The 26668-nt window shown below is 40.1% G+C and overlaps 1 protein-coding gene across 1 annotated transcript; it reads right to left on the reverse strand.

Moving 5' to 3' along the window:
• Positions 1-2589: 2589 nt before the first annotated feature.
• LOC109031283 (corticotropin-releasing factor-binding protein) lies at positions 2590-26444 on the reverse strand. Its single transcript, XM_072299148.1, has 6 exons — positions 26379-26444; positions 18774-18937; positions 16954-17164; positions 10797-10972; positions 3530-3638; positions 2590-2762 (listed from the first exon to the last, which is right to left on the reverse strand). Exons 2-6 carry the CDS (start codon positions 18930-18932, stop codon positions 2620-2622), a joined length of 798 nt encoding a protein of 265 aa, XP_072155249.1. The 5' UTR covers positions 18933-18937; positions 26379-26444; the 3' UTR covers positions 2590-2619.
• Positions 26445-26668: the final 224 nt, after the last annotated feature.

Genomic DNA, 26668 nt, shown 5'->3' on the forward strand with positions numbered 1-26668 from the left:
AGATTAGCCCACCCTCTTCAAATATTTTGAAATATAACTTAGAAATGACTTTTTTAGGATGCGGAGCGTCCTCCGGGGGTTAGGCCGCATAGCGATCAGAGACCAATTGGTCAAAAATACTTCTCAAGTATTTATGAAATCTTGATGTAAGGACCGATAGAGCCCGTTCAAGTATAAAACGTAATGCATTTTTGCCAACATTTTGACACCTCTTCCCATTCTTGTAGGACGCCTGCGAGGCAACGTTTCATCCCCTTCCGTTTTGAGGTATGTAAGACATAAGACTGGCCAGATCCCCTACCAACTCACATTTGGACTGCATTTTGCAATTTGGACCTATAAATTCTGGCTCATCTGAAAAAACACTTATGTGCATAGGGAAACTAATGGCACATACGTTCTTTTTAAACCGGGCCGGAATTTATAGCTCCAAACTGCAAAATGCAGTCCATTTATTAGAAAATAACGGAAAATTCCTGCAAAATACGTTGAGAAAACTATTCTTATCGGAAAATATTAACTCTCCTCCACTCCTCTCCTATTCGTAAGAACTTGTAAGACAATCTTGCTCCCCCCCCCCCCCGGTAATGTAATGCCACGTAACTTAAAACGCTACTACTACTTGGAGACTTTGGTACTGGGCGAGTTTCATCCTCTTCAGTTTTGAGGTACGCAAGACATAAGACTGGCCAGACCCCCCTCCTCTCATCCACCCACTCACACTTATTAGAAAATAACGGAGAAAACCTGCAAAATACGTTGGAAAAACTACTTTTATTGGAAAATATTAGCTCTCCTCCGCTCCAATTCTATCCGTAAGAACTTGTAAGACAAACTTGCCCCACCCCCGTAATTTAAAGCCACGTATTACGTGAAACACCACTACTACTTGGAGACTTTGATACTGGGAGAGAAAGCATTTGAACGGATTTGATTCGCATGATCAGTTCCGAGACGACACTCGACGAAAAGCCGAAGAAGGGCGGGAAAAGTAGTGGAGGAACTTTGACAGATATGCGGAACCCGGGAAAATGAGCGTCATTTCGAAGTTTCCCCGGATTGAATGGACTTTGTCTCTGGCTCACTACACCATCACATCGGCCTCGGCCTCCCGCTGATAAGTCCTTGCCTCTCCGACAAAGGGACTCAACCTAATTTCAAGATGAGCCTCGGCGTCCATAAGCCCTATGCTATCGAGGGCTCACGCGCAAATCCAATCGCGCTCTTACGTCCGAGGAGCGACGAAGTTTTGAAAGCCATCTCGTCTGCGTCTCAAAGAGCCCGATCTTGATTAGCCGAGTGCGGAGACGAGGCCTGCGGGTCGATTGTTGAATCGTTATCGAATGCTTCTGATCGATAAATCCCTATCTTAACAATGCTATATATCGATCAAGGTCATTCGATAACGATTCAACAATCGAGGAGCTGGTCGCCACAGTTCCGCCGACCGCAACTCTTCATCGAGTTAAAAGCTAAATTTAGCGGGTGCCCCGACAAATTTAGCGTTGCAACTTTGCAATTACGAATTGTTATCAGCGGCCGGCGGTGAGTGATTAACAACGAGAAGCTCCGCCCCCGTCCTCGTGCGTTTGTTTGTATTCGTCCGACTTCCGCTACATTTGACGTCATTATGAGCAGTGGGCATCTAGTCACATCGGGTGGTTTGAAAAAGGACGTGCCTATTTTAAGAGATTGTTCATCGGTGCCATGATATAGATCAAAGGAATGTTTACGGTCAAAACACTGTCAATATGAGAAAATTGAAATTCATACTACATTTGCCCAGGAAAAAACCATACATTTGTTTAAAAAATTCCCTTTGATCTATTTTAAGAGGGTAGCTGACTTAATTTTAGTCGTGAGGAGGCTGGACTTGAGTAAATTTTATGATAGTTCGGCCAAATTTTGCAATCAGGAGCTACAACTCATGACTCTGTTTAGAAAAGACGTAACGTAACGTTAGTTACCTTCTCCGTATAAGTGTATTTACGGACGATTCGGAAATTGTGGTTCTTAATTGCAAAATGTTCTCCAATTAAAAGATGGAACGCTAAATGAACTGGATTTTGCGATTAGAAATTACTCTTTCTGGCTCATTTCCGAGCCATCATATGTGCCCCCAGTATTTCTATCCAGATAGGTGATTTTATTGAAGAGGTAGTAGTTTCTTATCGCAAAAATTCCAAATGAGCGACTTATCTATAAAATCTAAAAGTGCCTACATACACCGGAAAGCTAATGGCACATATTTTGTTTTTACAGTGAGCCGCGGCGGTTTCTAACTGCAAAATTTGTTCCAAATGCACCGAACTCTCTTTTCAGTTAGGATAAACTGACTGAAGTTTTCGGGAAAATAAGGCGGTAAAGTTTGAGGAATTGCCATTTCTGGCTCATCCATAAAGTCACCTCTCTGCACACAAAAACTAATAGCTTTCTTTTTTTCCCTAAAATTTAAGAGATTTAGAATGTGTGCTTTAAAACTCCGCGAGCCACTAATTGCTTCCATAATATTTATAAATTATAGCTTACCACCTATTTTCAATCAGAGAGAATCAATCATCAGGAGTTCCTAAATACATATACAATTGAAAAGGCGGATGTGTGTAATGCTAACCTGTCTTACAGACCGCAAACCAGACTGGCGGTGGGTATGTCGTTTTCCTCTGCCGGCCTCACAGCAATCGTTACAGCATTGTCGAACTCTCCGCTAGATACCAGTCTCACCGTTGTCACCCCGCAAAAAATCGTCTCGACCACTTTTTCTGTAAATATCACATGGAATCATTAGCCATTTTACTGTTTGCACTCATCTTTAAGCTGGGGCATCTGCCTTTTTGCAGATAAAATGTGGCTATGACACAAGGTTTTTTTTTTCAATTCATCTTCGGAATTCAAGTGAGAAATTGAAATTACTGCATTTATTCATTGTTCATCAAATCATTCTAGCAGAGATGATAAGTTTCTAAGTCGCCGCCCTTAACTAGACGCATTTCGGAAGCATCGGGGAAACTATGTTTTCCATATTCAGTTTTAACAAAAAAAAAAAAAAAAAAAAAAAAAAAAAAAAAAAAAAAAAAAAATAAAGAAATAAATAAAATTCAAGTGTTTGTTATGTATGCATGAAAAGCACTTCTTCCTATAAAAAAAAACACTGAGGGGAAGAAGTATTTATTTATTTCTTAGTATAGGCAAACAATCATTTAAAAAAAAATTAATAAACATCAAAAGAAAACGGGAAGATGCTTCAAAATCGCCAGGATATAGTTCTAAGTTACATGAATTTTGTTTCCAGGCGGTCGACGACGACAACCTACAGTTTTTCTTCACTTAGACACCTGATACGGCACGAAAGCTGGCCTAACTTGCAGAGTGAAGGCGCTGTCCCAAGACAGACGAGCAGGGTTGCGTTCAACATCTGCAACTCTTTGGGCTGAAAGCGCTTTGAACTTGAAGACAATTAATTAAGGAGTAAGTGTTGATATTCAGCACGGCGTGCACATATATGTAATTGGAAAGTGGTCGGTTTTACCTGGCCTTGAGTCCATTCCGCAAATTGAATCCACGACGGCAAGTTTCGTCAAATCAAGTCCGTCTCCACCACCTAGCTGCACGAAGTCAGGCATCCCCCTCTTATCGCACTGGAAAGCCAATAAAAAAATACTTGCGATTATATTCCATTTTCCATTGGTATAAATTTTAACATTCAAGAGTTTTTATCCCTGAAAATTTTTCGTAATACTGAGCAAACTGTGAATTTCTCCGATGAAAATATCCTCACTTTTCGAAGACCAGATAACTTTTTCGGAGGAGTTAGAAAAACCGAGTTTAACTGGAACACACCAAGTTGCATTTTGGAAAAAAATGAGAGAGGAATAATTTTGAATTCATCGAGTCATTAAAAAATATTCCTCTGTCAAAAATTCTGGGTAAAAGAGGTATTTTATACGTCAAAATAGTCATCAAGTTTTGACGTTAACATTTGGGCTGATTGTTGAAATCGATAGACAAAGCGATGGACAAGGAATACAAAAAGGATATAGAAGGATCCTCTTCTGCCGTGATAGCGAAAATAGAACTAAGTGCATGCCGGGATAAACGATAAACCTCGAGACACATAAAAGCATGTGCTGACCATGGATCATGCAGACATGCACATACTGCTCTCTTCACTATCACGGCAATATCGGTGGAAGCGGGTGGTTACAATGGACGAAAGACGTAGGTAATATGCTAACTAACGGCAACCCACGAGGGACCCGATGGTTAGTCCATTATTTACCCCCTGAGTCTATAAAAGCCACCCATTTCAACCAATAGGATCGCTCCATACTCCTTATGCCTTCTTTGTCTATCGATTTGTCTATCAATTTCAATAATCAGCCCGCAGAAGTTTAAAACTCCAAATCTCTTTTTCTCGATACCAACTTACAACGTGGTGCATATTTTTCAACCCTTAAATGTCCTAGCCGGGTCAAATTGACCTGAGGCTTGCTACAGACACATGCCCTGCCGGTTGTGTAAAGCCGTTACATACGAGCTTTTGATACTACAAATACATTTTTAAAAAATAAATTCAATGAAAAATTTAACAAATCTAGTGTCAACACAGTCGAGGATATGGGAGAAGTATTCTTGTCTCGTTCTTTAATTTCTCTCCCAAATCTGAGCGACACCTCATCGCCTTAGCATAGAACGGAGCATTGCGAGTTGACGCCTCGCACCATCGCGCCTTCAATTTTGCAGATGCAACACGGATATCCATCAAACACGAATAGTTGTATCTCTGCGCCTTCATCAACGGGTGTATTCTCCTTGCTCTATTTCCATATTATGTTGGTTCCCTCCATCTTATTCGTAGTGGTGCTTCGAGAGCTTCGTGTGCAAGTCAGCCGAAGATAAGAGAGGCGTAATAGAGCCTCGTTTTTCAACTTTTCTCCTAAATCTGAGCTACACCTCAATGGCAGCAAAGAACATCGGGAGCATTGCGAGTTCAAACCGGTCCTTTATCACAGTGAAACTAAGTGAGAATATTGTCAGACTCCTCATACTTCTGTGATATTCAGTGCTATTTGATTGCATTTTGCAAAAAAGAAGTATGCTCTCTCTACCTCATCCGTAAAAGCACCTATCTGCAAAGAGAAACTAACGGTACATACGTTACTTCTAAAACGAGCCGGAACTATTCGTTCCTTGTTTCACAGCATATTCCAGTTGAAGCATATGCTTGCTGAAGCTATGCTGATCGTTACACTGCCGTGCTAAGGAAAAACGCCGTATGAACATTTATTTGAGAGTTGCCAAATATCCTTCGATAAAACATGTATTTTTGACGAATCTTATGCATATTTTTCCTTGAAACGTTCATGAAGTTTAGATTAAATTGCTTAAAACATTGTGTGAAAATTTTGGAAACAAATATTCACAATTTTCTCAGTAAATTTTTTTGGAGAAAATTTGGCAACGTCCGAAGATTCATACGCCGTTTTTCCTTAGCACGACAGTACACGTATCAACAAGCGATTAAGCTAGTGGGAAAATGAATCTTCGGATGCGAAAAGCGGGGAGAAGTCGAACCGTTAAGACTCTTTCCCATGGTGAGCCGTCACTGTTCTGCGATTAATCTCCATTAAAGGGAAATTCAACGAGGTATATAAACATTCTGCGTTGCATCGGTGCATTATCTCTCGGCATGAGGCTCTCCCCTGCTCCCCGGTTCCGAGTGAAATTAACATTGAAATTAATCGAAGATTAATGTGCGGTCATCATTCCTTGACGACTCCGTAGTGAAAGAGCCTCATATTCAATGTAGTTTTCACACGTTGAAAATGAGACCGTCAACATTCCTTCCCAGCCCTCTTATTTTGCCGTGCTCAGGAAAAGCGCCATATGAACATTCGAGTGTTGCCAAATTTCCGCTGATAACGTTTATTTTGGAAGAAAGTTATGCATATTTTTCCTTGATGGTGTCAGATATTTTGGATCAAAGTGCGAACAATACTGCTTGAAAAATTTGAAGCAAAATATTCACACCTTTCCTAGTAAATTAGTATTTTATCAAAGGACATTTGGCAACATCTGGAAGTTCATACGGCGATTTTCCTTAGCATGGCAGTATTATAACCAGCGGTGCAAGTTTAATCATAGCTGTCGCAGTGACGAATTCGCAATTTGGCAGCCCTATTTCCCTACATTTAAATCAATTCAAAATATCGATTTTAGACGAGGCAAACTGCCTCACCATCAAGATTGATTGGTTTACGTGCACTTAAATGGCGGAAAATCGTGTTGCCAATTTTCAAGAATCTTCACTGATGCAGCCTCTAGGCTAAAGAGCCTCTCATGAAAATAAAGGTTTTTGCATTATCTTTTTCGGGAAACCTGTAGATTTGATTCACACGTGACTGAAATAAAAGCTTATAATTGAACAGGTCCTTGTAAAAATTTCACTATCAGTTCAAAGATGATTTTGGTAATATACAAGATTGCAAATTTTACACCAATAGTTTGAATTAAAATATGCTTGTATGTCAATGATGTTACATTCGTAACGCTGCATCACCAGAACCAACTTTAAATTCACGGTGAAAACTACGATAAAGACTTTGCTCGTTACTATGTTTTATCTGAATCACACTACAATCGGATCGCATTTAGCAAAAAGGAACCAAACGTGATCACGGTGTCTTCAAAATCATGCAAATTATTTTTTTCTTTAAAATAATACTGAATATATGTACAGTCTTAAAATTTACACAATTAGTTCCCTTTAACATTACCAATTTTTGGTGGGATGCAAAAACTTTTTGCTATTTTGGGAGATTTTTTAGATAATTGGACGTATTTCTGTTAAACGGAACTAAGCGCCAAATTGAGTTTCTTTTGAGGATTTTAGAATCCCGGATAGCGCGTTCTATCTAACGGACCTGGCGCCATTGGAAAGCATTGCGAGTAAAGTACGAAACAAGCATCACGTTCCGCAACACCCGACAATCCTAGCCCCCCTCTCTCTTCCTCCCCCTATGGCGCTTAGTTCCGTTTGATAGAAATACGTCCAATTATGAAGAAACAACATTTTAACAACACTGTAATTGCGCTAGTTCCTTTTTACTCAATACCATCCAAATGATCCCTGTGCCCTCTTAAAAAGGGACAACTTTTTGGGAGGATCTTTGCAATAAGCAAAGTGTAAAGACGATTCAACGTGTCTTGTCTTGGTAAGGCACGTGCCCAGAGAGTCGTTTTCAGGCCATCGGACGACAGGGACGACGAAGAAACTTCTAACTCTCAGAGCTTCACCATCCTCGAATTGTCGTATTGTTAGCTCATGTCAAGTACTTCGTTCGAAAAACGAGGGATATTTTCGCAAATTGCTCAACTTGTTGCTGAGTGGACAAAATGAAACACGAGCGCTACTTCCTATCGGGTGTTGTTAAATCTTAAAAGAAATAGTTTCCTCACAGCTTGACATACAATGAAAAAACCAGTCTCCTGTCCTCGACGTGAGACTGGAGAATCCTCTTGCTGAACCAAGTATTCTCCTCTCCAGACATTTTGAAACTAGGCGCAAAATCGTGTGTTGATCAAGCTAAATTTACTTTGCTGTGACTTAGCTAGGTCACACTGTCATTGTTCGTAAATTTCTAAAGAACAAAACTCGTATACCTTCCCGATAACAATCCATTGAAAATGTTTTCCGCGGCAAAAAAATCGAGAAACTAAGGTGACTGTTTTTCTTTACCTTCCTAATGTTTCATCTTTTTTATATAAAAATGATAAGTCCTTTCAATACCAAACTAAACTTTCAGCGAGCACTGGGTATACATGGGAAAAAAAACCTTGGTGCCAAAAAATTTAATTTTAAATTCCTGATGAAACCACTGTTAGACGTGTTTAGCGGACGTTTTGCCCTAATCGAAATTTCAAACTAAACCGGAGTTATGATGATTTGAGAGTTTAAAAAATGTGGTGCTCATGGCCTCCGTCGTATTTAAACCCTTTTGATAAATGCATTTCTGACCAGTGATCCATCTAATTCGTGCAATGGATGCATTCAAGCTTGCATACAGTCAATGCAGGTATAATCGCAGAGCCGAGCAAAAGATTTGGACCGCGAGATCAAATGGCGAGAAGAAACCGCAAGCCTAAGAAACTCCCATCAGCTTTTACCCGCTTCCATTCGGCTAGGACTTTAGCCGGATATTGTGGTTCCTTTTTGCAAAATGTTGTCCAATTTTTGCTGTTGAATCGAATTCCATTCGGATCGCATTTAGCAAAAAGGAATCAGCGCGATCACAGTGTTGTAAAAATGTTGTTTCTTCATAATAACTTAAAAACTCTCCCAAAATAGCAAATAGTTTTGACCGCCCACGAAAAAAAATTGTAATTTTAAAGGAAAATAATTGTGTAAATTTGATTAGAGTGCATTCTATTAGGTATTTTGGAAAGGAAAGGTGTAGTTGCAAGATTTAGAAAACACTGTAATCGCGCTGGTTCCTTTTTGCTGAATGCGATCCATTTCAAAAATAAGAATCTCCTTCTCATTGAACGTAGCGAGTGGGTGCGAAACAGCATAAATCCAAAGGAAAAATTGTGATTTTATGAGCTTTTCTTACCGTAATGAGATTCAATGTTCCAGAGACATGACGTCACCTTGGCTAATCAAAATGATAAAACCCTCCCAGTGTCTTTTGACCGGTGCGTCTTGCTCACTAGATAAATACATGGCAACTCAACGCTACCTGAAGATACCCTCGATTTACCAAGTGTTTACTCATATGATTTAAACATAGTTCAAAGGTTCCTACAACCCTACATTTTGTCGCAGTCTTTCAAGCAGAAACTGACCCAATGAGATACTTCCGGAAAGCCAACAACTTAGAAATCCAAGCATAAATCACCCGTCAAAACACCCCCCGCCCGCCCATCCTAATCTCGGTTGCGGGACTCACCCCGGTTGCCAAATTGCGCTGGTTACTTTGAGGATGCAAGCGGTTAGAGCCGACATTATGTGGGTGAAATCGACGACGACGGGCGGGCCATTTATTCGGACGTATTTCCGCCGAACGGAACTATGTGCATTATGAAGTGAGACCTGTTATGCATACATTCTTATGGGTCTCAGGGCTCATTTCTTAATGCACATGGTTCCGTTTGGCAGAAATACGTTCATTTTTAAAAGGGCACAGCCGAAAACACAAGAGCTCTGGGGGTCGTGGTAACTAAGGAGAGCTGGGGTTCGTCAGTTGGGTCATTTTGAAAATGAAGGGGTCCGTTATGCTGGTAAATCGTCTCCTTCTCGAGTCATAAATTCATTAGTGCTGACTTTGACTAACCCCACGCGCCGTGTCCTTTGGTTTGTTGGTATTTTTTGCGCGCTGCGTTATTGCGCTTCATCCTCCTCTGCGTTCGGACGCAAAAAAGGAGCTGTCCCGATCGTTCCATTCGTGAGCTCCTGCTTACGTGAGGTAATTTAAACGGACGCAAATTATGTCCGGAAATGTAGCCGATTGTGAGGATGCATCTACGTGCGTCATGCATGGAATAAATGGACTGCGTTTAGTAGAAAGGAACCAAGCCACATTAGCTATTGCCAATTTTGACTGGGCAATTTAACTTTTTACAACAAAACGTCAGGAAATATTAGAGCCTAACACAGAGAGGAGCGGCGAGCGGCGGGGCGTGCTGCCAGCACAAAACGCGCACTGGCGCCTACAAACCTAACAGGGATACTTCACGCATTGCGCAATGCGTGAAGTATCCCTGTTAGGTTTGTAGGTGCCAATGCCCGCTGCCCGCTGGCCGGCTGCTCGCCGCGCCGCAGCGTACCACGGCGCCTCAAGCAACTATTTCACAACAGAGGTGTTGCACAGTAGCATACGAAAAATCTCTCCTTTGAAAATCTCAAGGAATTTTCTTCGCACTGTGCAGCAAATTCACATAAATTTACACAAAAATCCGCACAACAGTTTTCATGTAAAAAATTAAATTGCCCAAGTAAATTTGGCAATATTTGATGTGGCTTGGATCATTCCTGTTTAACTCCATCCAACTTAACTTCATTTTGCAATGGACAAGAATATGTAAAAAGCAGGATTACGTAGTAAAAATTTCACGCAGAACACATTTTTTTAAATATAAATAACTAAATTAAACTCTTCAAGATATTACCGTCTCTTGAAGCATAAATTTAAGCATTCCGTTCTTAGAACTAACAACAATCTACCTGATGACACTCTAAACTTTACCGTGAGTTTTTGTGGTAAAAAACATGTGCCAACCTCAATTTGGCTAGCGCAGCGCCACGCAGCGCAGTAGAATATCAGCAATGACAAGTTTAATCTTACGTAGCGGTTTGCGTCTGATTTTTAACGAAGTTGCAAATTTTTCAACCCAAAGATTTGGTCAGTTTAACGTCACTTCGTGTTCTTGTTGGTTAAATAACACAGAATGTCGATTGATTTTCTAACTCTGCACAGGAATAAATCAAGTCAGATTTTAAGTAATCTCACCTTCCCTATAATTTACGTTGCTCAACTTTTTTCATGGGTGTCCTGGAAGCTTTTCATCCCTAAGGATTGAACGAGGAAATGAGTAGGGTAAAATTTCAAATGATCTCACTCGCCCTGTTATATACTCACGCTTTTAACTGCGAACGCGTTTCGAATCGCTGATAATGCGCAATTGGAACGATTTCAAACACGCTTGCAGTTAAGTAACAAAAAATATGACTTCCGTGGAGAATAATTTTACAATTTTATTTAATCTTGGTTTTCTCAAGAAAGTTTGAAATATCTTACCTTGTGAATAGTTCCCGTTTCAACCTCGAGATTTCGTTTCCTGAACGTGAGTCCCACTCCGAGTGATAGAACCTTCAGCTGGGCTGGGTAAAGCGTCGTTAAACTGCAGTTAATATGCTTCCCGTAATTCCTCAGCGTGAATACGTCTTGCGTTCCTTCCAGCAGAATATTGCATGCTGCAACATGAACATAAGATAAAACATTTTAGCGAATCATATTCTCGTTTTGCTAACCTCGCAATATGCAGCGGCCAACTATTAAGGAGCTCGTAGTCCGAGCTAAGAATCCGAGGAATTACATTGTGGATTTGCCTTCGATTTTTTAAGTCGGCAAAATAAGCTCCCAGGAGCATTAAAAGTTGAATTCACATATTTTCTAGTTCACACTGATCGAGACAAAAAAAATTCCAGAGTTCCGCACTAGGTAGTTCACATAGCCGTGCTCTCGGCTCGTGTAAACGTACTCTCGGCTCATGTAAACGTACTCTCGGTTCATTTAACTGTACTCTCGGTTCGTGTAACCGTACTCCCGGCTGATGTTATCGTATTCTTGGTTCATATAACCGTACCTACTCGCGGATCTATATGAACCATCTCCACGGCTCATGGCCCGGCGAAGGGTTTTTTTTAAAGTTGGGTTTGGTTTGAAAGTTCGTTTACATGAGCCAAAGATACGAATCGTAGACCGAGAGTGAGGTTATAATGAACCAGAGAGTATGGCCGATAAAAAACACAGAGCGTATCACTCATATGATCGACCTTTTTTCTCAATGTACATTTGCCGTGCCGCGGAAAAAGGAAGTTGATTTCGCTGAAGGGCGACTAGCTCCTTGACTTAGTATCCTTTTCAGTGGAGGGAAATTATAATTATACAATATCATCCAATATCCCTCTCTCAAAGGGGGAAATATCGTTCGTTTGTCCGCAATATATGGTCCAGCGATAATTTCCACCTAATTCATCATCTGAGAAACAAATTAAAGAACTCCTGACAAGGAGGAAAGAAGACTCATAATCAATCAAAAGCGTGCCGGAAGTTTGTATACTAAGAAATAAAAACAAGGTCCGAGCCAGGAACATAAATCAAAAGCCAAAGCCGGACGTTCCACTGGCCACACTCAAAATCAAATTTAACAACGGGGCAGCCTCACCCTCCCGAGGCCACGTGACGAGAATAAAAATGCAGAAAAAATTACGATCCCGCCTACGTAGTTCTGCAATAGATGGATCCGTAATTTGCCCTGACTTTGCCAGGCAGACTCCGGAAATGTTGCCGCTTCTCATGCGCATTACATTGTCTAAATCAAACGCAGTGCTATACCGTTTCTGGGCCGGCAGCATTATGTTTTGAGACCCCGCACTATAACAATCTGAGCAATGTAATCGAGTGAAGCGAAAGTTCATCTCGCAGATCAACGCTGCTTTGCGCCTAACAATGGTTGATGAGCAACGTGTTGAACAAATTCGAATAAAATTCGCCTAATGATGACTGATGAATGTAGCGAAGACCACTCTTTTCGGCGAATTTTGCTAGGCTAAAACCTTACCTGTAAATTGTAAAAATTTGAATTGCCACCGCGTTAGTGTTATGAGACTATTAAAAATTACGATAATACTGTCGCAGTAGCATATTTACATTGGCCAATCGCGTCGAGTGAAAATTGTATACCGTAACAATGAAGTACTCATATTAATTTCTAAATATTTAGATTTCAACAAAAATGCCGTAAAAAGTCCAAATTTGAAGAGTCGCTATCCATGGTAAAAAGCCTAATAAATATTTTCTGTCCGCGTGTGGATGCTACTGGAAAACAATACAAAACTGTCTATCTAAAACTTTCCCAACTCTTTCCACCAATCGAAAACTGCCATCCCCTCAGGTACGTTAAGTAATGGGTACAAAAATGCTCAAGACTACATTCCACAAGATTTCCTTCTGTGGCATACTTAAGTTAATCTTCACGATTAAAGTCAATGCTAGCATCTGCACAGCAACGGGAATATGGAATTAACAATGGACTTGGAAACTTGGCACTTATGGAGGTGTCGTTATTTTTTGCTAATTAATAAAATTCAATTATAATCCTGTGACACGCGCTACTGATCCGTTACGCACGAGCCACGCTTGTTGCAGGGACGCAAAGTCGTAATCATGATTCTAATGTTTCTTTTGATTCGCGGAACACCTGACTGTCGCAACGGTAAACTGTCTCCCTTGTAAATACATTAGTAAAGGCACGTGTCCCGTCTCCCGGTTAAGAAGTGGATGAGAGAGAAGTTATAATTTCATAGTAAGTTAAGGGAGACTCTTCATTTCAGAAGAAAAAATGAGTGAAATTACTAATATTTTGAAGAACTCAGAGCTGGAATGTGTTTAACTGAAAACCAATTAAACTAGTGAAGGATAAAGACATATGTTAAAAAATACAGGTAAAAAAGGAGTCTCAAAAATTAAAAAAAAAAAATACGAAACTTTTGAACGATCACATGCGTATCCAGAATTTCAATCTCGTGTTAAATTGGGACTCTAGTTGATTAAAGTTTCAAACTGCATTGAACATTTTTTTCAACATCAAATTCTTTCTAATTGAAATAATAAATGTTCAGGTTTTTTTTAATTTATTCGTTTATTTATTTACTTTAAAAAAATTAGAGTTGAAGAAATGTTGTTTAATTATATACTTGTCTTTTTTTTATTCAAAGGAAGTTAAATCTGTCATCGATGATAAAATGACATTTCTTTGAATTGAAGAAAAAAATCATTTGAATTAAAAAAAAGAGATTTCACTCTAAATCATTTTTTTAATGAAAAAATATATTCATTTCAAGTACACCCATAAAAGCCATTTTCATCGCTCCCTATGACGTTCTGCGATACCCAGCCACCGAAGTTCTCTATCCTCCCAAAGACCTTCAGGAAATTGGAACTCCATCATTTCTAATAGACGCCCCTTCAAATAAATTTTCAAAAACTCGAAGAGCATTTTATCAATTTAGGGAAGTGTTTTGTGACTATTTTTCAGTCATACGCCGGGATTTTTTGAGCAATCAGCAGTGCAATAAATCAATTCAATCTAATCTTAACAATTTTCATAATGAACCACTGAACGATCTAATGAAGAGGTAAATGATTATCGACGGTGAAACTACCAAACCACGTATCTCGTTTGCGGTGTTTAAAAATCTACGCTCACATTTTATTTTTTTGAAGTAGACCAAATCAATATCATTCCTTGAAATTTTCACGGAATTTTCTCCGCACAAAGAGGAAAAATCACAGACATTTTCAAGACTGGATGTTAAGTAGTTTTTCATTTAAAAAATAAAGTATGACAGGAAGTTTGCGACGTCGCAAACCGAGATACGTGGTTTGGTAGTTTCACCGTCGTTATCTATTTTCTGTTCACACCGGCAACGTTGTTCGGGGACAGTGACGACCCAAGCGGGACTGTTTATTTCATTTCATGGCTGAGAGCCGGGCTGAATATTAAACACCTCAATCCTGGATCGACGATTAAATCTCTCGATTCTAGCGTTGCTCCGGCGGACCATAAAAATTAAAATTCTCGATTTTCGGGAGCCCGTAATCCTATCGATGGCTCAAATGCCCGCTATTGCGAGGTGAGTTTGTTTAGATTCCAAGTGCGCACCTAAAAATATTTCGATTATATTTTCCTCCCTAGCAATCCATGCTCGTGAGAGAGAAAACCGAGTGTCGTGATGGTGTTTTCCTGTATCCACCTAATCTGTGCCTTCCGATGCGATAGAAATGAAACGTAATATTTCAGATCAGTAACCAATCTTCGTCACTCTCTTTCTGCTACTATCTGACCTCAAAAGGTCATCCACTTTTAAAAAATCCACACTTTTGGCGTGGTATATACTCGTAAGTTAGACTACACTGTTTTAGGGAGACTATTGCCATATATGTGCCACTCATTGTTTTTTCAGTTTTACCTCTCAGGCTTTCCATAAAGCTCATGAGGCTCCTTGAAACAAACCTGATTAGGAAGAATTTCTGTCATAAAGAGAGAAATGAAAAGTGTGAAGTTAATCTTACTTGATGAGTCTTCATAACTTAATTCGTGAGATATTTGTTTATTTAAGTCAGGTCTCTCTCCGGGCAAACCTGACTGCCGGCCACCAAGAAATACTGCCCGCATACGCGGTAAAGAAAAAGCGTGTTACAAACTATAAATATTGCGCGCTAAAGTGTGGATTTAGACTTTTTTTATGTGACCGACGTGATTTTTGAGCGAATTTACCACTACAGAAAGTGTAATCAGTTGACTGTAAATCATACTTGTAACAGACCTTTTGAGCAACTATTCGAACTCCTACGTAGCAAAATTGCCTATTCTCTCTGTTTGAAGGGGTTTCGTCATCGATCGACCAAATCAACTGAAATTGGAATGAATTGAAGAAGCGGGTGATCTGTAGAATCTAGTCCTGAGTCTGCATGGAAATAACCAAGTTGTAATGGTATAAGGTTATTGATTAGCAGAAAAGAATTTTCCCCATGAAATTGTGCTCGGTTGTCTGTATATCTTGCGTGCAACAGACTCATTGAGCAACTATTCGAACTCCTATGTAGCGAAATTGCCTACTCGCTCTGTTTGAAGGAGTTTCGTCATCGATCGACCGAATCAACTGAATTTGGAATGAACTGAAGAAGCGACTGATCCGTAAAATCTAGTCCCGGGCCTCGAAATGATCGTGTTTGAGGTGCAACAGACCCATTCTCTCGTCACGTATGGAGCTCTGTTGCCATCGTGTTTATCGCGGTCTAAAAGTGGGAGCAGAGGAATATTCGCGAAAGCCTAAAACGCATCGACCAATCGGCGAGTGTCACCCTTTTTCTGTTTTAAAAGGATTAAGATGGCAACACTCCTCATATACCTATAATCTAAGGTGGATCATTCAACCAAAATCAGCCTAATTTCATTCCGCATCGTTTAATTTCCTAGCGTTATTACCTATTGAGCGGGGAGGGGGGTCAAACCCTAGACAACATTCTGACCTGACACTTACAGTGAATTTTTCCTACATTTTTAATAGGTTTACTCCCAGAATTGCAAGACAGAATTTTGTCGGGAATATCAGGTCAAATACATGGAACACGAGAGGAAATTTGGCAAAGTGTGATGTTGTTAAGCTGATTCTAATTTTAATAAATGCGTAAAATTAACAAGAATCTTCCTCTCTTTGGCCTCTGTTGGATCGAATTTATTGTGCAAACCTAATGAATTGAGTAGATTTACTCATGAAAAATGTATTTTGAGAATAGGGCAACTTTGCGTTAAAAGTTATAGAACTTGCGCTTCAACGTTGAAAAGTTGGGTCTCGTTTTTATTGCGCAAACAATTAATAAAAGACGCGATGAAGTGTTAAAATAGTTAGAACAGTGCAAATCGCATGCAAATTCCCTGAGATCAACGCATAAAAATGTCCGTTAGAGAATGTTGAGGGTGGTAGCAGGGACATGAAAAAGAGGTCAGGCTGGTTTCAGACTCTTAGCTTTAAGCGAATTTTCTTCTCGGTCAACGGATAAAAGAGAAAAAATATAATCTGGGCTTTTATAAAACGATCAAGTTTGTGACCATCCACAGGAGAAGGGACCATAGATCCTGGGGGCAAATTTTTTTAGAGGGTCAACTTTGTCAAGTTGGTTTAGAAAATCGGTATTTGATCTATCAATGTAAGGCACTCTCTATCGTCCCTGAGTAAAAATGAAGAACATCTTGGCTCATTTTTCTTAAAAATGCGCGTAGTAAATTAGAATTTAATTTCAGCTATTTTTAACCCCAAATATGAATGATTAAAACTTTAAATAACTCTCTCTCTCTCTCTCTAAACAACGTTTCTTCAACGGTAAAATTCTCATTTTGCATACATATAATTGAGGTTTCTAAAGCTCTTCTTTTTTTTTTTTTTATTCAACAAATTATGTTACAACCACCTGTTTACAAGTGTAAATTAACTTCGTTTTACAAATATAATAACAAACAAATTAACTATTTTTAATTTTCATTTTTAATTTTTGCATGTATAACCTATTCTCACACAGCACCCAGACTACATTCATACAAAAAGCTCTTCTAACAAAATAAACCCTTTTTTCCGTGAACAGTCACATTAAATGAGAGAATATGACTTACGAGTTGGGTTTTTAATGAATCGAACGGAGAAGCCAAATCCGTTGCCTCGGGTCGGAATCCTGTATTGAATTAGCGCTGCATTTTGGCTCGACTGGAAAACTTGTTTCACCTTCCTCTGTCCACAGAACTCTGTGAACCTAGATTGCAGGGGTTTTGGGTGGTCCTCAATGCTCGGGAAGAACTGTCCGTTCAGCTCCCAACCATCGATAAACTGGAAAAAAACACATTCCTTTCATGTAGAGAAACCAGACGCGGTGGAGAAAAGTTTAAAGTTCCTTTTTTTCTAAATTTAAGAAAAAACATAATCTCTGCGAAATGCACTGCATTTGGCGCAATGCGAGAAGTATTCATGCAGTCTCGTAGGCGCTAATACGTTTCACGCCGATCCCACTGTTTCGCGCAATGCCTGAAGTAATCCCACAGTCTTGCAGGCGCTGATATGCATTTTACGCCGGCAGCACTGTTTCGAGCGCGATTATTTGAACTCGCGTTAGAATAATCGCGGCATCGAATAATAGGGCTCAAAAGGCCCACGTTGGGTTACAACGCCGTATGAGCATTCCAACGTTGCCACGTTTCTTCCGATAAGATATTTTTTCCGAAAAAAGTTAGGAAAGTTCTCTACGTCTGCTTTTTTAGATTGAATGAATCATTAAACCATGCACGAATTTAAGCACTCTGGTACATGATTCTTGACCAGAATTTCACATGGAATATGATTCGCCCAACGAAAACCACTGAAATCAACTCCTAGTTAAGATATTAACGTTTCTTTTATACATTGGTTATGGGAGAGAATTGTCCGGTCATAAGAAAAACAATACCGTACGCGAGTCAAATCGCGCACTTCAACGGCTTAGGCATGACCACTCAACCGAGCATTGTTTCTTTCCTACCCTGAGTTCAAAGTGTATACACTTTGCTATAGCTGAGCCAAAGCGCCAAGATTAAGGTTGCCGTATTTTCATATTGCTGAAACTGTCAAAGTCACGTTTAGCGTGAAATTTAACCCAGGTAAATTATTCTTCTTATATGAGCGAAAAGTTTGAATTTATTCATAAAACATGTTATTACCACGGCTAGGAGTTGCACGGCGTTAGTAGAGATCTCTTTTCATCCTCTGGTTACCAAGCCAGTGGTCAGTGACCAGCAGTTCGATCTACTAATCAGTCTGAGTACTGATTTGCGAGAAAGAACAAAGGCTGACCAGGACTTGACCTGAGAAATCGGAGTTTTTCCGGCCATCGGGGGAAGCCAACGCCACCCGCGCCCGGGTCAGTCCAACAGTCCCCGCCTAACTTTCGGCCCGAAGGCTCGGGCTTATGCAGAATTATATATTGTGAGATTCTAAACATGTTAGGACCCTCTCCACCATCTTGTTTTTGAGCTAGTGCGCCATTTGAACGCATTACCACTACTGCCGTGCTAAGGAAAAACGCCGTATGAGCTTTCAGACGTTGCCGAAGCTTCCCCGATAAAATATTTATTTTTGAGGAAAGTCATGCATATTTTCCCTTGAAATTTGCAGATGCTTTAGATTATAGTGCGGAAAAAATCGTCCGAAAAATTTGAAGAAAACTATTCTCAATTTTCCCAGTAAATGCGTTTTTTATTGGAGGAAATTTAGCAACATCTGAAGACTCATACGGCGTTCTTCCTTAGCACGGCAGACTAGTGCACTAGAATTTTAGAGGCAGGTTGAAATAAAAAAAGCGCTCCTACTGGCTGAGAGCTTAAAAAATGATTATCTTCGCACATACTGTTCTTTCCATCAGCCCAGTTGTGTATACCATTTTAAAATAACAACCGATGAAACTTACCGATACGAGTCCATTCGTCTCGCAGGGTACGTTGAGGTAGTCAAAAATTACTTCGATGTTCTTGTCCGGGTCCGTCAAGAGGTAGACGCCACAGACCATATTACTGTCTCGTTGTGATGCTTTAAAAAAATATTGACCTTCCTCACTCTGCACTTCCATACAATCTGGAACAAGAAACGTCAAAGTTAATCGTGAAAAGTTCGATTCGGATCCTGCAAGAGCGACATCTTCGCATTTTAATTTCCGGTTTCTCAGCAGAATTTGCAACAAATGGACAGTGTTAAGCAGAAAGGAACCAAGGCACATCAGTTATTGTCAAATTTAAGAAAGAAATTTACTTTTTTACTCGAAAACGGTTGTCGGGATTTTCGTGAAAATTTCAGTGAATTTACTGCATAGCCGAGGCAAATGCCCTGAAATTTTCAAAATAATCCGCAAAAAACGTTCTTTTGTAAAGAATTAAATTGCCCGGTTAAGTTTGACAATAGGCGATGTCGCTTGGTTCCTTTCTATTAAACATGGTCCAAATAATGTGTGCGATAGTAACATTAGTTTCATTACAAATTAGCACCTGAGCACAAGAAAAGATCTCAAATCTCCTCTATGGGTGAGGACTCTGGTGCCAAGGAATAGATTTCCGCCCAGAGGTCCCGGTAACTCTGCTAATGTAATCAGCCCAATTGCAGCCTATAGAGAACCCATGTGCGTTAACGCACGTGGGTGGGCTCTGATATCATCATATCGTCACGTTCCGGCAAAAGTATCACAAGCGCCATGCGACGTTTCAAGGTTTCCGCAGCCATTTTATTTTTTTATAAGGGAATCGTTCAGCGAAGCCGGTCTGGAAATTTCACCGAATTTTTTTTTTGAGCCTCCGGTGAAATTCAGTGAAATTTTCAAACAGAATCAACCAATAATTTCTTTTCAAGAAAATAAAATGGCGACAGAAATTTGTAAACGTCGCATGGCGCTTGTGATACTTTGGCCGGATGGTGACGATATGCGTGAAGACGTGGGCTCTATCTGGAAGCACCACATTGTTACAACCGCAACTTTAGAGACTTTATCAAGCTTTGGGGCTGATTTTAGGAGAAAACAGTAGCAACATCGAGAAAGTCACTAAATTTTATATGAGTTAATCAATTAAACCTGAAATCCCCCTCTTTTGCACGAATCCCATTAGTGTGCAGTGTTCGGTGCGGCGCGGTGGGAAAGCCACAGTCTCATGTTTTAGGAAAGTGTCAAACGAACGAATTCAACCACAGTCAGCTCCATTACACCAGACGTTGTCTAACTTCAAATCATGTTTTATTATTTCAACCGAGGAGTAAACAACATCTTGACTTGTTTAGACAGTATGTTCCTCGAGACATATGGAAAATTCACCGATTTGCAAATTGAGTCGTTTTCCAGACGCAGATGGGCGCAACCCCTTTTCAAGGGTGCACAATTAATTCTACGTATTAAAGGCAGGGTTTTTTCAGAGGAAAAATATCGCATCCGATACTGATATCGAAACTGCTCTCGAATGCTTTATTTGTCCTCTGAAAAAACCCGGCCTTTAATACGTTGAATTTCTTTTTCAAAGGTACATGAATTCTTTAGTCTCATGACAACAGAAGTGCGATCAAAAAAATTCGAAAAAAATGACAAGTAGCTGAAATTATGGAGCGAAAATATATATCACACGTCGCTGTGACACAAAAAATAGCAACCATCGAATCACCTTAAGAGCACATATCATCTGTATAGGCAAACTGAGAACACGATAGCACGGCTGTTTCTAATTAGAGCCAGAAATAGCAGTCCCTTATTGTAATATGCAGTCGAATTACTCTCATTGTATTCACAACTTCATCGGCCGCAACGGCATCAAAATACTTCCCACCATCGCGGGTGCCAGGTTGCCAGCTGCGCCTTAAGAGTTTATATATAAAAGCGAATTGAATGAAGAAACCCGATTTTTCAACCCAACTTGACAACTATGCTCGGGCGTAGGCATGGGGGCTGCGGGTGGCATCAGCACCGTTCATTAAAATCAAAAGCCTTTGATTGAGCACCCTGCTCTAAGCTGGGAGATTCGCTCCGTCTGTTTAGACACCGTCTGTTTACGTAGCTTATGACCCATTAATTATTGGTGCACTTTTCTACTTCCCCGGCCCCGGCGAGGTTCCCAATCGCCGCGCAACAAGTGCGTGGGACGTGGGTGCGGCTAATTGGACGAGGTATTTTCCAGCCGAGCTCAGCCGGGTTCATCTCGTTGAGCCGATCTCCTGTACAAATGAAGAAAGTCATATGAGCGTTGAGGCGTTGTCAAATTTCTAATTATAAAAACTGAGAGCACGCAAGAGATACAGGCAACTGAATATACTATTGAAGGGATATTTCGCTTGAAAATCACATTTGGCACATAGAAAAAGTCTGAAAACTCAAAGCGCGCAATCTGCGTGGTCTGTAACACGCTTTATGAAGTTGCCCAGCTTTTAAAGTTTTTTACTCTGTGAATTCACTCGTATTAAAGTGTTTGTTTCCAATTTTTTTATTCTTTTTTGCAAAAACAAAAGCTTTGAATCGACTGAAATCTTACTTGAGGAGTCTTCATAACTTAATTCGTGAGATATTTGTTTATTAAGTCAGGTCTCTCTCCGGGCAAACGTAACTGCCGACCGTCACGAAACATTGTCCGCATACGCGATTTTGAAAAAGCGTTTTACAAACTACGCAGATTGCGCGCTAAAGTGTGAATTATCGACTTTTTTTATGTGACCAACGTGATTTTTGAGCAAATTTGCCACCGCAGAAAGTGTAATTAGTTGACTGTATGTCTTGCTTGTGACAGACAATTTGAGCAACTATTCGAACTCTTACGTAGCAAAATTGCCTATTCCCTCTGTTTAAAGGGGTTTCGTCATCGATCGACCGAATCAACTGAATTTGGAATGAATTGAAGAAGCGGGTGATCTGTATAATCTAGCCCTGAGTCTCGAAATAACCAAGTTGTAATGGTGTAAGGTTATCGATTAGCAGAAATGAATTTTCCCCGTGAAATTGTGCTCGGTTGTCTGCGTCTCCTGCGTGCAACAGACCCATGGAGCAACTATTCGAACTCCTATGTAGCGAAATTGCCTACTCGCTCTGTTTGAAGGAGTTTCGTCATCGATCGACCGGATCAACTGAATCTGGAATGAATTGAAGAAGCGGGTGATCTGTAGAACGAAATAACCGAGTTGAAATGGTATCAGGTTACTGATTAGCAAAAAAGTATTTATCTTTAAACATCATGCAGGATTTTATTCTCGATTTAATCCAATGTGTCTAAAGTTTCAAAGGGAAATATTCACAAATGATCTTTGAAAATTAATGTTCTCTGTCATACGAAATTTGGAAGCCGTTTAAGACTTAAACGACGTTTTTTTCTTGCCGCAAACTCCTTGCGAATATCCATTTAGGATTATCCGAAGATAAAAAGGTCTGTCTTGCAAGTTTTAGATTCGTATTATAATGGTGAAGTCTAACGACGGAAAAAATAGTGATAACGGTTTAAAAAAAGGTAGACACAAGAACAAAAAAGAATGATAACAGACTGCCTATGCATAAAACATGTCACTTTCTTACATCTGTTCGTTCCCTATAGTTCATAATTATCAAAGATATAAACTGTACTGCAGCCTTACGCCCGTCTGGTACCAAGTTACTGTCAACTGCACCAATAAATTCTTCTTTACCGTCTTTTTTGGCGTAAAATGTCCTGTTCTTTATATTTTGTATGATGTATCCAGGTGAGAGGGCTCTTAAGGTGGCAACTCAAACCGAAAAACACCCGCGTTTTTCTCTCAAAAATTCAATTCCCCTCCACTAAAACTACAAATTGAGAAGGATAAGCAAATGAAAGAAAGGCCTAAAGAGAGCGCAGACCTAACATTATTGTATCAAAAAAGTAACTTTTCTCCAAAATTTACACTCTCACACTATTAATGTAAGATTTCCGACCAGGCAAGCGTGCCGCTTCTTTAAATAGTATTAAACAAGCAGGAAAGTCCAACAGGAGGTGTTAGATAAGCGCGGCATGATCATGAATAATCCTAATTCAACCGAAGAATTATGGGAGAAAAAGGAAGTTTAATCGATGAGTGACAACTTGAACTTATTAATAGAGGGAAGCTATGAGGTATATTTATATGGTGCCAAAAGGAAAACAAAAACATTTCCATGTAAATATGAGCTGCGAAGCTTAAAATATAGACATTAGTCGCATAAAATTAAATAATATCCCAAATAATAGATGTCAAGTAAAATTGTTTGACATTAAATTAAAGTTTCTCCTGTCTTCAACACTACTATCGAGAAAAAACAAGATATAGACAAAACAATTTTAAAAAATCGATTCAAACTTATGGATATTTTTCGTAGTTCAAAGCAACTTCTGTCATCACAGCATGCTCAGCAGCAGCTTTAGCAGGTCATAAAGGGTCATAATAGATTTCTTTGTTCTCGGCATTAATTAAAAAATTGTTACCAGCACTCTAAACGGTCTCCACGTTTAATTATCACGATGAGAAAATACAACTACATTCTCGCCATGGAGAGGCTTTCAAAATAACCCAGGATGCAATGGGTGATGCATCATGTATCAGCCGCGGATTTAGGCAACCAGACCATGAGGCACGGTATATAAAAGGCGTGTCACGGGAAGGGAAGAAATTAAACTTAATTTTTTGTCGGTATGCGTGAGAACTGTGGCTTACCACGTAACGTTAAAATACATTTTGTCATCTTCCAGCTAAAGTATCACAAGCGCCATGCGACGTTTCAAAAATTCGCCGCCATTTTATCTTTTTATAGAGAAATTTTTGGTCGAATCTGTTCGAAAATTTCACTGGGTATTATATGCGGCACAGAGAAAAATCAGTGCAATCTTCGGACAGCTTCGTTGAACAATTTCTGTGTAAGAAAATAAAATGGCGGCGCGGAAATTGTTAAACGTTGCATGGCGCTTGTGCTACTATGGCTGGAGGGTGACTATTGCGTATATAATTCCGTGTACATTTCACGTTAAAAATTATCCTTCTCCTGATTACGCGATGACAGTTTCCATGTTTGCTATTAATTCAATTATCCATTCCTTTAACTGCATCATGACGTGACGTGAAGGGTCCCGCCTAAACAAACCTTGGACGGAATGGAGGGCCCCCGGCGCGTGGCTTTGTCACCGAGGTAAATACTAATTACATCCCGATGCTCACATGTTAATGAAGTTAAAGACAAGGCGGAAATGGAGTTAGCAGAGACTCCGAGGATACTTGGAGGGGCTGCGGCTGTGGGAGCCGAACTAATTAAAGAGTGTTTACTAAGCAGGGAACTTATTCGGGGAATTGTGTAGCCTTAAGAGCAGAAGAAGGGCCTCCCTTGAACGTCTCGTAGACGTTGCGTGCATCTGCATATTTCCTTACTTCCGCCTTTCCTGCGGTAAATGTTGGCAGTGTGTAGGAAGCTAGACCAGTCTCTTACGTCAACCAACCGAGCACTCAGAGGAATTGCTCGGAACTTTCGGGTTCTCTCTATTCTGCCGCGTGCTAAGAAAGAACGCTGTATGAACCCTCAGGCGTTGCCAAATTCCCTTCGATAGAGTTTGAATCAATCGGGAAAGTTGTCATCATAAGTCTTTCAATTTTTCTGACAATTTTGTTTGCAGTGTAATCTAACATATCGACGGTGTAAGTCGGCAATCACATAACTCGTTTGCGGAAACGCAACTCTGTCGGAAAATCTCCACCTCTGTGTTACCCTGGTACAAATTGGCGATAAGAGCTAGCGTTTCAAAATACCATAGGAATTCTTATAGCCGGCTAAAGAAGGCTACAGAAAATCTTATAGCTGGCTGTAGAATGCGGAGAAAATCATACGGCCGGGCTATACGAAGCGATAAAAAATTATGCAGCTGGGCTAAAGTTCCTATCGCCGGGCTTTACACTTTTTCGCCTGGCTGTCGCTTTTTCGCCATCGATTATAAAAGGCTATAAGAAATTGTGTAGAAATTCGTGTGCTTTGGAAATCATTAAGTTTGGTACGGAACTACCTTAATATTTACAAAACACACATTATATTTTCCTTTAATACATATTTTTTTTTCATCAATTAAAATGAGAATAATCCATACAGGATGTGCAAACATTTCAAAATCATGAGTTGAATAACGCTGACTCCGCCAGATTAAATATTAGAGCCTAACACCATGCGGAGCGGTGACGCACTAGCGCCTACAAACCTAACAGGGATACTTCACGTATTGCGCAACGCGTGAAGTATCCCTGTTAGGTTTGTAGGCGCCAATGCGTGTTTTGCGCTGGCTGCCCGCCTGCCACGGCGCTTGAAGCAACTATTTCACACCAGAGGTATTTCACAGTATCATACGAAACTGAAGGCGCTCTAATATATTAGTAATGGCAGGCATCCATCAAAAGTATGGAGCTTTCCTCGCAAAATAAATCAAGATACTACGGCCGGAAAAGAGAGCAGTATTCCAAAAACTCACTAAGTCTTAGCATCCGTAATTAGTAACGTTTAGCATACACTTTATCGCCTGGCTGTTGCTTAATCGCCATTGGCTATAAAAGGCTATAAGAAATTGTGTAGCCGGCGGAAATCTTACAGCCGGCTGTAGGTTTATGGTATTTAGGGACACAGATTCTACTGCCAATTTTTACCAGGGTATTTTTTTAAAAGAGAAAAAATTGAAATCATTCCTTGAAGTTTATGCAGAATTTTCTTCGCACAGAGAAGAAAAATCACGAAAGTTTTAGAGAGTTTGCCGTTGAGTAGTTTTTCGTTTAAAAAATAACGTGTGACAGGAATCTGCACGTCGAACCGATTATGTGATTGCCGACTTACACCGTCGATATCTGAAAATTTTAAAGGAAAATATTCATAACTTTGAAAATACTTAAATATACTTGTTTGATGCGGAGCAATTTGGCAACTCTCGAATGTTCATACGGCGTTCTTCCATAGCACGGCAGTATTCTGCGGAGGAGCCAGCGTTTTAATGCATCCCTTCGGGAGATCTCAAGTTTCAGTAAGTGGGGTTACTGCTTGAATGGAAAATTCGTAATTTTGATGGTGAGAATTGCAAAATGCGTATCTCGATTAGACACACTATATTTCGCCGCTCCTCTGGCGTCAGGGCAAATTTCGATTTCCACGTGAGCCATGCTCTTCATATAACTCTATGCTCTCCGCGGCTCATGTTGGAAAAGAGATACGCCCTTACGCCAGAGGAGCGACGATTTTAGCGACCTCGCAGCCCGCACTGCTATCTTTCCTGAAATGTACCTAAAAGTTACTTTCGGATTGTCAACGCTCTGACTAATGACGAAAAAGCTGAGCAATTAGTTTAGCAAACCTAACCTACTCAGCAAAAATTCGCTTGGCAAAGTGCTCACCCCGACATTCGTCAATCATCATCGGGCGAATTTTAGTTGATTCTTGTCAACAAGTTGCTCATCAAGCATCGTTTTGGCGAACAATAGCGTTGACCTTCGAATTTAAATTTTGCCTCACTTGATTTCGTTGCCTCGATCATTAGCACAGCGAAAATATCCGACTTACCTTTTATGATGTGTTCATGAGATCGCTTTAGTCTGGACGATGTGAGTGGAATAAGATTTCTGAGATTGATCTGAAATCAAAAAAGGAAATGCGTGTGTTTTAGTGAAAAATTCCTCAAAGAAGGCATATATAGCCAGCGGCAAGTTTGAGAGACTTTCCTTGGAACCTGCTCATCACTATTCATCCGTCGCCATCTGGCGCACATGAGAGTTTTCCCTGGAAAAAATAAAATTACTTTTTTTGATCACTCCCCAACTCAGAGATTTTAAAACAAAATTAGAGACCCAACG

This window comes from Bemisia tabaci, chromosome 4 (genome assembly GCF_918797505.1).
Source record: "Bemisia tabaci chromosome 4, PGI_BMITA_v3".
In the NCBI taxonomy this organism is placed as follows: domain Eukaryota; kingdom Metazoa; phylum Arthropoda; class Insecta; order Hemiptera; family Aleyrodidae; genus Bemisia; species Bemisia tabaci.

Excerpts from the sequence above, each read along its gene's own strand:
- LOC109031283 (XM_072299148.1), bottom strand. The coding sequence starts at position 18,932 with ATGGAAGTGCAGAGTGAGGAAGGTCAATATTTTTTTAAAGCATCACAA. Across the intron at positions 3,639-10,796 it reads AAACGGGAACTATTCACAAG|TGCGATAAGAGGGGGATGCC; the intron begins GTAAGATATTTC and ends TTGGCTTTCCAG. Across the intron at positions 2,763-3,529 it reads CGGAATGGACTCAAGGCCAG|AAAAAGTGGTCGAGACGATT; the intron begins GTAAAACCGACC and ends TGATATTTACAG.